The sequence below is a fragment of the Scleropages formosus genome, chromosome 19 (assembly GCF_900964775.1).
Source record: "Scleropages formosus chromosome 19, fSclFor1.1, whole genome shotgun sequence".
In the NCBI taxonomy this organism is placed as follows: Eukaryota; Metazoa; Chordata; class Actinopteri; order Osteoglossiformes; family Osteoglossidae; genus Scleropages; species Scleropages formosus.
In genome coordinates this window covers 21,355,062-21,365,632 of record NC_041824.1, presented here as the reverse complement: position 1 = coordinate 21,365,632, position 10,571 = coordinate 21,355,062, and the positions used below count along the sequence as shown (strand labels likewise).

At 51.5% G+C, this 10,571-nt stretch overlaps 1 protein-coding gene across 1 annotated transcript; it reads right to left on the bottom strand.

The window, feature by feature from the left end:
* Nucleotides 1–6,040: 6,040 nt before the first annotated feature.
* mipa (major intrinsic protein of lens fiber a) lies at nt 6,041–9,181 on the bottom strand. Its single transcript, XM_018760355.2, is given in 6 exon segments — nt 6,041–6,153; nt 6,155–6,271; nt 6,642–6,722; nt 7,198–7,362; nt 8,672–9,040; nt 9,159–9,181. Coding segments are annotated over 5 exon segments (792 nt in total). The 5' UTR covers nt 9,032–9,040; nt 9,159–9,181; the 3' UTR covers nt 6,041–6,084.
* Nucleotides 9,182–10,571: the final 1,390 nt, after the last annotated feature.

Genomic DNA, 10,571 nt, shown 5'->3' with positions numbered 1-10,571 from the left:
GGTTTTCAGCATTTATGTGGTTTGGGGTGGGTGGACGGTTGACAGTTCAACAGCCAGGAGAGTCGCCGCTTAAGCATGTCTTTCAAAAGTGAGGGTGAAGTTCTGCCGTAGTGGAAATTCCTTAGTGCTGAAAGGGAAATGCATTCTAAAGTAGTTTCTCCAGTTTTTTTTTGTTGTAAAATATAACCCATGTTAAGTGTGCCTATATTGGTGAATCACTGAAATGCTGACAACTGTTCTCACTAATGCAAAGTGGGAATTTTTTCTTATTAATTTCTGTGTTATGCTGGCGATGTAGAAAACTTCAACACAACTCCCATTTGTTGCAGAAAACCTTTTCCAAAATATATGCGAACGTGAAAAATCCCACCCAGTCAAAGTTGGCCCTGCGACATTCACGTTCCATACGTCTCACGGAAGACCCCTCCTGTCTGATGTGTCACAGCACAAAGGAAGCTGGGGCTCTTTCCTTTAATTCTTACCACTTACTTCCTATCCTTTTCCTCCAAGCCATAGTAGAATGGACCAGTGCTGTTGGCATTATATTTATTCACTTAGCAGATGTTTTTCCTCCAAAGCAACCTTGAATGAGCCCTATGTAGTGTTACCAGCCCACACACCTTATTCACCGTGGTGACTTACACTGCTAGATACACTACTTACACTGGGTCGCTCATCCATGTATCAGTGGGACACACTCTGGGTGAACCTGAACAGCATGTTCTTGGACTGTGGGAGGAAACCCACACAGACACAGGGAGAACATACAAACTCCACACAGACTGAGCGGTGATCAAACCCACGTTCTCTCACACCACCCAGGTGCTGTGAGACGGTAGCGATACTCACTGTACCACCGTGCTGCCCACACATAAGAAGGCAGGGCACTCCTCAGTCTGACTCTGATCCTCACCCCAGGTTGCTGTCAAGGGTGCTGCAAAAGCAGTCCTTGAGGAACATCCTCATTGCGTGAAACCAAAAATGTCCATTGAGAATCATCTAAACAGTCCAAGAAAAAACTGCTCAGGACAAATCATACAACGTGTAATCGTCCACGAAGAAATCATCCGGTTCCTCCTGTTCATTCAATATTCTCCACTCGCTGGACTGTGAAATACACACACGCTGTCTGAAGCGGCTTGTCCCGAGTCGGGTAGTGGCGAATCGGAGCCTAACCCGATAACGCAGGGCGTGTGGCTGGAGAGAGAAAGGACACGCTTGGGGAAGGACGCCCATCCATTGCAAGGCACCTCAAGCAGGACTTGAACTCCAGACCCACCAGAGAGCAGGACTAGGTCAAACCTGCTGTGCCCCCATGCCCCCATGCCCCGGCACCCCCAACTGTCAAACAGAACTCCAGAAATACTGAATTATTACGATGTGTGTAAGATTAGATTGCCTTTAAAGACTGTGCTCTCAATGACCGTCTGTTGGTACTTGCGCCGAGCGAGTCCTTAACAAACAAACAATACAACCAGAAAATAAAATCAATTTTGAATCAGCATTCTTATCACAGTTGTTTACGGTTGAGACTGTTTACGTCCTCCGGGATACCTTTGACATTAGACTGAAGATTTTTAAAGTTCGCTGATACTTGCAGTGCTTTGCCTCTGTGAATCGATAATAGCCATGAAAGCAAGAATGCATTACTTTCATTATTAAGTAGTTGTTCACCATATTTTTATATTTTCATAGAACTTCTAACTGTAGTTTTATATAACTTCCCCTGTCACTCAGAACTGCGGAAACTCTGTCTACTTTCAAGAAGAGTCTGAAAACTCACTTTTTCCAGATCCACTTTGCCCAAAATCTCTCCAGCTCTTTGCCGTTCACGCATCATAATTCCATAAGCATCCCCAGATACAACCTTTATTCAGCCATTACTCTGGCATTGTACTTGCTCATTTGTGTATCTTATAATATTTTTTTTTTTTTTTTAAAAATAGTGGGAGGGTATCGGGATTTGTCTATCCTGCACCTACCTGAATGATGAACCTTGGAGCAGCAAGTGGAAGGTAACAAACAAGGTTTGCTTGAGACTTTCATGTCCGCAGCTATGTCTCCTTCTCTCAATGTAATGCATAAATTGTACTTTTGCTGAGGTGTACGTCGCTTTGGACAAAAGCGTCTGCTAAATGAATAAATGTAAATGTAGTGCCCAGTCCCTGTAGCCATAGAGTTTTCGCAGCTGATAGTGGTGTGGTTAGAGTTGCTGTCTTTGAACCCAAAGGTTGTGGGTTTGATTCCCACCTACAGCTGTAGTACCCTTGTACAAGGTGCTTACCCTAAATTGCTCCAGTTGCATAAGCGGGTATGTGATTGTAAGCTGGTGGTCATCGTTTTACCTCAAATACCATATTGTCTGTATCACCTCATCCGCCCCTAAATCCGAAACTGACTTTGGCAGAAGCCGCAGGTCCGCGTTTATCTTGTTCCATAAGCACTGAACCTTTTACACAGCTTGAGGTGCACGTTTAAATCTGCAGGATTCCTCAAGCTGTGTGTAGGCACAGGTGATGTATACATATTTCAGAGGGCGCGTTCAGCACACTGAGAGATGGCTTCCTTTGTTCGGGAGCAAAACCAACTTGCCTTTAGTGTAAATCCAGTGAATTTGCAGCTTCTTGGTACTGCCACCTGCTCATCAGAACAGTTTCCAGGCATTTTTTCAGCTAATTGCTCTCAAAAATATGATATCCCATAGCATATGATTTCATAATACAAAATAAAGTGATTGCTGAAAAGTAGGAAACCAAAAAGTTCCCTTTTTAAGTTTCTATGATGCCGAAAAACGGGCCGATAATAAGCACAAACCTAACTTTTCATGATACAGCTTTTCGGGCATATGTTCTTAGAAATGGGTGGCACAGTGAGTAGCACTGCTGTCTCACAGCGCCTGGGTGGTGCAAGGGGATGTGGCTTTGATTTCTGCTCAGTCTGTGTGGAGTTTGCATGTTTCCCCATGTCTGCGTTGGTTTCCTCCGGGTGCTCTGGTTTCCTCCCACACTCCAAAGACATGCTGTTCAGGTTCTCTCATAGTGTGTGATTGACAGAGAGAGAGAGTGTGTGTGCTCTACTGATGTATGGATAAGTGACCCAGTGTGAACAGTATCTAGCAGTGTAAGTCACCATGGTGAATAAGGTGTGTGGGCTGGTAACTCTACATAAGTTCATTGGAAGTCGCTTTGGAGAAAAGCATCTGCTAAATGTAAAAACTGTCCTTCTTCCTCAATAAAACCTAAGTGCTAATTTATAATGAATAGAAATGTAGAATTGTAAGCGTATTCACGATTTACATATGGGACAAGCGCACTGCTTCGATGGGACAAGAGACACGAACACGGATGTTTTCGTAGACTGTAACTTTATTTCAGGCTGGGCGAGGTCTCGGGAAAATGGCCTCGGAACTGTGGGTTCGGATCCGGATCCAGACTCTCGAGCCGAAGTCCGCAGTCCTTCTCCGGTCCTCACTCCAGCCGCAGGATCTAAAGCTCTCCTCAGCGTGGACAGAAGGGGCTTAAATAGGGTAGCCATGGTAACGCTCTGAATTCCGAGCCAATGGTAGCGAGGTAAAACAGCGTTTGCTGTGTCGTTGTAAAGCCGTAACCAAGAGAGGTTGCCAGGTGCAAGTGGTGTGGTGCGTCATTCCGGCCTCGCAGTGTCAGGGCGTGATACGTGACCGCGTACCACGGTACACTTTATAAACTGCTGTGTGACTAACAAAAGAATCTATGATAAACTTATTGATATTTTACCCCTGTTTTAATGTGAAATTCGGTGAAATAAGCAGAACAAGAAACACATGACAATGAATAAACAAATAAATGAATAAGTTGTAGCAAATGATCTATTTATAGAACATTAATCCGACTTTATACAGACCCAAAGAAATTTTTCTCCCCTGGCTTTCTCCCTGTCGTGTGTTCGGGAAAGCGGCGTACGGCAGCTGTAAAATAATAATGACGACAACTTCCCTCGCGCCTGCGGCCCTTCGGACGCAACTTCTCGACAACGTACATTAGAAAGCGCGCGCCGGGACGCGGGCGTTGCTCTCGGTCTCGGTCAAAATCCTCACGACATTCCAGTTACCGGTTCAAAAATGTCATTCCAGCGGAAAAAACCCCTCTCGTTAAAACAATTTCATTTCATACGTGAGAAAAAAGTCGTTCTGTCTTGCACGCACCGAAAATGCCCCCTCTCTCTCTCTCTCTCTCTCTCTCTCTCTCTCTCTCTCTCTCTCTCTCTCTCAATCCATGTGAAAAGGCAGAAGAACACAGGGACCTGCGAGGTTTCATGATCAGCGCATGCGCACCTCATCTCTCGGGGTACTTGGGTCGTCTCAATCACTTCATCGCCAACGTCAGGCACTCCGCACTCCGAGCAGCCGTCACTTCCGTACAAAGCGCCGCGGCGCTGCAAACAAGCAGAAGGTATGGCGACTGGAGCTCAGGGAGGGGCTAAAGGAGCACGGGGGCGGGGGGGGTGCGCAGGGTTTGGTGCTTGGGCTAAGAGCGTCTTCGCCACCCTGTCCATCAAGTCCACGCACAAACCAGACATACACGTCTCTAAAGAATTAAGGAAAATAAACCAGTCTAAAGCAGGGGGTTTGAGGACCTCACGGAGCGGAGGACAAGCGGCCGTCCGTCCGAGGTCGGAAAAGCGTCTCGTCGGAAACCCTCATCATAAACCCCGGGAAGCTGCCCCGCTTCTCGAGTAAGAAGGAGGACTAGGCCTGCGGTAGCGTCAGAAAGAATCGGGAAATCACTGCATCAACAAGGATCTCGGCGCTTTTGTCAAAGGGGCCAAAGTCGGCGCCGGATCGCTAGGAACACGGTTAAGTTCAAAAACGGACCTGTCGGCTCGAGAAAAAGCAATCGGAGGTCAGAGGTCGGAGGTCAAAGTCAATCCCGTGATGCTACGGTACACGCTAGTGTGAAAGCGGCCCTCCGCCGTCCCACAGATATATCAGGTCATCGCATCTAAATTCCCACGCAGACTGCGCAGAAGGATGCCATCCCGGCACGCGACTAGCGGTTCTAAATTCGGGAAGCAAACGGCACGGGGAAATCGGAGGTGTGCGATTTTAGGGTTGGGGGGAAGACGCTGAGGAATTCCAGCCAAATAGCTCATGGATACGGGTAACGGCAAAGGATGAGTTTAGTCGAAAGAAGACCAGCATCGTGTGGTGTTGTTTTGCATTTATTTTTCATTGAAAGAGGAGTAAGAATCCATGTGTGCTCCGTCCTTGTGGACACGTCGAGGCCAGGCCCACGGCCGCTCGAGACCTGCCGGGCCATTCGCTTGGGGCGCCAATGGGGCTTTTTTGAGCACCGGCTCTCTTTTGCGGTAAAGGAAAGAGGAAAGGGCTTTAGCCGAAGGTGGCTTCCGGAAAACGCTAAAGGGAACCAGAATTTCCGGCAAAATTTTCAGCGGGGGCACAGGGTGCCGCTCGCTTTCTCGGTCGCAAAAGTAATAGCGGAATAGACAAAACACAGGCATCGATACAAACACGGGCGAGCGGCGGTGAAAAATGAGGACTAAAAAATGAAACGCTCACACACACAGAGGAAAATGGAATTAAAAACAGCATAAACCCGGTGAACCGTTACAGCGTACGGCCACGTCACGGGCCGCGGGTGCGGGAGATGGAAGAGAACGCGAGGGGACGAGGGGAGGCGAAAGGGCTGAGGAGGCAGAGCGAGAGTCCACCGCTCCGGGAGACGGGGACCGAGACGGGCGCCTCCGTCCTGAGCGTTCGGAGCCGAGCGGCCCCGCCCTGTCCGGCCAGGCGTCGCCCCCACGCGCGCGGCGAGGCGCGAGGTCGACGGGCACCGGCTTTCCTCCTCCGCTTCGGCGCCTTCGTCCCGCGATCCGGCGGGGGGGCGGGCAGGTGGGGGCGGCGGGGGCGGCGGGCAGCGATGCCGGAGCCCGCCGGCCCGCATTTCACTGCGTTCGCAGTTCGGTGGCGGAGCGGGGGGGCGGGGGCAGGTTTGCGGTGTGTGCGCGTGCGTCCGTGTGTTCGTGCGTGTGCTCCGGTGGAGTGTGTCTGGGGGAGTGGGAGCGGGGGCGGTGTCGACACGGCGTTTATAAGGCCTGCGTCTTGAGCTCGATGGGCTCCCCGCGGGTCTCCTGCTGGCTCTCGGCCTCGGGGGGGGCGGCTGCCCTTCAGCGTGGCCAGTCTCTCGGACAGACCGCGCATGCGGGGGAACAGCATGAAGTCGTACAGCAGAGCTCCCATCGCGGCTCCAACCATAGGACCCACCCAGTATATCTGTGAACAGACACACACACAAAGACGAACGCAAAAATGGCAGAGTCGCCCGGGACGGTGCGGGAACGCGAGGGCCTCGTTGCGGCAGCGTGCGCCGTAGAGGCGTTGCGCACGCGCTGTGACACGCATCCCCCGACCGGGCGAAGTGAACATTCGCGCATTCCTTGAAGAAATTTCGCGACAGCGCCGACTCCAAATACATACACCGCGTTAAAGTTCAGCCCCGAATCCTAGACGGGAGGTCGCGCGCCTGAGAAACGCCCAAGACGCGCTCGGCACGGGTCTTCACTTTTGCAGCCGAAGCCAGTTTATTCAAGTAATAAGCAATATTGCTATTGACATCAGAGAAAAGCCTCGATGAAATTCTTACCCAGTGGTTGAAGAAGTTCCTGACAAACACGGCGGAGGCGAAGGACCGGGCAGGGTTCATACCGGCTCCTGTGTAATACATCTATAAAACAGAACTCGGCTCTCAGCATCGCATCCATATACACGCATTTATCCACTGAACAGCCTGAGCTTGCAGCTCTTATAAGAGGCACAGAAAGTATCACTCCACACGCGTGGCCAGAAGGAAGAATGCACACACGCGCCGGCTGAAGCCGCTTGGCCCAAGCGGGGTCGCGGCGAACCGGAGCCTAACCCGGCAACGCGGGGCGTAAGACCGGAGGGGGAGGGGACACGCCCTGGGTGGGGTGCCAGTCCATCGCAAGGCACCCCAAGCAGGACTCGAACCCCAGACCTGCCGGAAAGCAGGACCCAGACAAGCCCGCTGCGCCCCTGTGCCCCCAGGAAGAATGCATTTAGGATGTTAATATCTAGGATTGAAACACACTGTTTTGCTTCTGACTCAGTCCTTTAAGTCTCTAACGTAGCTCATGTCTGCCCTGCTCATGTCTTGTCACGTAGCCCGGCTTCTCTCTTACCCCGAACAAGTGTCCGATGAGAACGGAGAAGCCGATGGACAGGGCGGCGGAGCCGAGGCGTCCGTTGCGCCTTTCGTCGGTCACGGCGAAGACGCAGATCACGAGCTGCATCGTGAGGAAGATCTCGACCGTGGTGGCCATGCCCTGGCTGATACCCGGCTGCAGCTGCGGAACAGGAGGTAGGGAGGGTCACGATCCGGAGCACGATGCGCAAGAGGGCTTCTCAGTTCTCTGCTCAAATCCGGCGTCACGTGATCTCCGAGAATGTCGCGCCGAGATCTTTAAGACCGACAAACGTATCGTTCGAACGAATCGCAACCTCATTGCCCCGTACGCTTCCTTCCTGTCCTGAAGTTTAGCGGTTTTTTAAAAGACTTTCTCAACAGAGACTTGTACGTGGCCCGAGTTCACCCCTAACGGAGCGCGCAGCCTGTACCGCAAATCTGGTTATCACTCAGACGTGGGAAACCGCGGTCTAGGAGTAAGTATGGTACTGCCTAAGATGATGGGATATACTGCGGTATCAGCACTGCTGCCTCTCAACACTGATGCAGCACATTTCTACCCCACCTCCTGCTGTACTGTTCTTCAGCAAGGTACTTACCCTTAATTACCCCAGTAACAGTACCCTGCTGTATAAATGGGTAAATCAGCGTAAGCTGCTGTGGAGGAAAGAGTCAGATAAACGCATAAATGTAATTACCGTGTCCAGGGAGATGACAGAGGACATCACGAGTTCAGACAGATGTAAGCATCATCACATTAACTGCATTCCTGCTTTGTGTCAGTGGTGGACGCTCTCTTTCAGACTCGCTCGTATTTGGAGAAGGACCGTTAAAGCAGTCTGTCTCCCGATCGCGTGTTTCTTCCAGGGCGGTCAGATACCTGCACCGAGACCTGGGACCATAGTGACACGCGACCAAGGGTGCGCGCATCGCAAACACACGGAGTTGCGGCAGCCACGTGCTGCGGCTCTGCCGCAGATGCACAAACGTGCCGTTCGCCAGCGTTGGTCGCCGAGAACGTTTGCTGACCACCGGGAGAGCGTAAAGCAAAAATCGACAAAATGGGCTTTGCCGCATTGCACGCGGTACATTACCGACGGAATACCAGGCCGGATACGGCGCTTGCGTCGGACGACGAGTGTGGCGGAGACGGCGTGTTTGCATCGCATGGTATGCGTTCGGGAGACGGTGGCCCAACTTGGCAGGAGTGTTTCGCGCATCACAGTTTTGTATTTGACGACAAATTCAGTTCAGATGAGGCAGCTAAAATGACAATATACACTAATGCGCTGGAAATAAGTGACCTTCTCTACCGACTCTGCCTGCATGGGGACCGAAGCGTTATATCTGCACAGGTTTGACGCGGTGGTCCGCAGCCCGGCGCTCTACCTCCATCTCCGGACCAGAACGGGAAGCGGGAAGAGAGGATCGGTGGTCCGGCAGCGCTAGTGGCGTGCGCTTGCACTTACCGTATTGAGCACCATGCTGCCTCGGAAGTTGTTCGGCGTGACCCCGTAGAGTACGGCGGCCCCGGCCAAAGCTCCCATCACCTGGGCTATCATGTAGAAGAAGGCACGGAACAGGGACATCTGAGAGCCAATCAGGTAGGCGAAAGTGACGGCAGGGTTGATGTGGCCCCCGCTGATGTGGCCAATGGACTGGATGAAGGTGGCGGCCGCCAAACCGAAGCCAAACGCCATGTGGAACACGTAGTAGGGGCCGGTGGTGAAGCGCATGGCGGCACCCATCCCGAAAAACACGAAGAACATGGTGCCGTAGAACTCGGCGAAAACCGCCCTCCAGAACAACATTGACCGGAACTCCCACATACTTGGCAGCTGCTGGAAACACCCGGAAAAAATGGAGGGAGAAAAAAAGGTGAAAAAAAACCCCTTCGAACCGTCTCGGACGACCGAAAGGGCGAAAAAAAATCCCTTCGGAGTCGGGCGACCTTACCTTGGTGGCGGTTGCTTAATCTCGACTCGTTTCGGAAACTAACGGAGGAGGAAAGAGACGCGAGGCACAAAAGCGAATCCTCTACAGATCTATTCTAATCTATCGACAAGGCGGCGCGCAAACAGGCCTGCATGTAGCGCAGTCGAATCGGCGTCGCTTCTTAGCGTTTCTACGCAAACCCCCGTTCCTTCGCAGGATTTTTTTTGCCTGTCATAAAGACATAAGCAAGCAGGTGTGGAGACAAGCGCTGGTTTTGTCAAGATCTATGCATGTATGCAGAACTGAAGGTGATGGTTAGCAAAGAGACACAACAAGCCTAAGGTTGAGCATGTCCTGCAGACACCCAGCCTCTCTGACAGAGCACACGGGGCGGTGGGGGATTTATAACGGCCCGGGGCCAAAGTGACGCCACAGTCACAGGGGGGAGCGGGTGGGAGGGCACGGGGAACCAAAAAAAAAAAAAAAAAAAAAAGCTTAACCCGTCTCTCACCCTCGCCCCGCCGTCCACGCACACCGCGGCCAGGCATCGTCTGCACCGGGAGGCGGAGAGAGGAGGCAAGGGAAGCGGTCGAGAGACCTGGGCACAGTAGGGGATTCAGTCCATTTCACCCGCTCGTGCAAAGATAACGGAAAAGCGTCGAGGAGAAATCTCGTGCGACGTCACAAATTAATCTCACCACGCTTCAGTAAAAAGAAAAAAAAAAATCAAGGTAAAATCAAAAGGGTAACCGCATGTTTTTTAACTTCCGCGATGAGTTTGAATGATGAAACATTTTGGCGTAACACATTTTGTAAAAACACACAAATCGATTAACGGCAAGAGAACGTTAAGAAGTTATTGTCCCCGTGGACACGGAGACGCGGGAGGACCGGGCCATGCGGGACGCCGGAGGAGGAGACGGCTCGCAAACTCTCCGCGGCGCTTTCGGTGGACGAGACGCATCCGAGTTGTGTTGTGGGCGGATCGTGGACCTTGACTTTGCGTATTTCGGTGTGTTCGGTAAGCGCTGGCGTGAGGGAAAGAGCAGGTAAACGCGCAGAAAAAACAGAGAGAGCGGAAGGCCCGCAGGGAACCGACTTGACGGCGACTTGTGAGATTCGGAAGCAGCCTCGGTTCAGGCTCAACACAACGTTTCTATGGGAATTTACCATGAAATTGAGCCAGAAGAGAAAAACAATCATAGTTATTTTATTTCCAGCTCTAATTACATTATAAAACCGATGGCTGTTTGTCACTCCATCTGTAGCCCCTTTGTCACTTCTCCAACTTTGCGGAACTGAAAGAAGGTTTACGGGGTCAGTGATGGACGCCCATCATAAGGTCTAATATCCAAAATTAAATCTCCGCCCCACTATTTTGCTCAATGACCTGTTGTAGACAGCGTTTTGACTATTTGCTCAATCCTGGCGGCT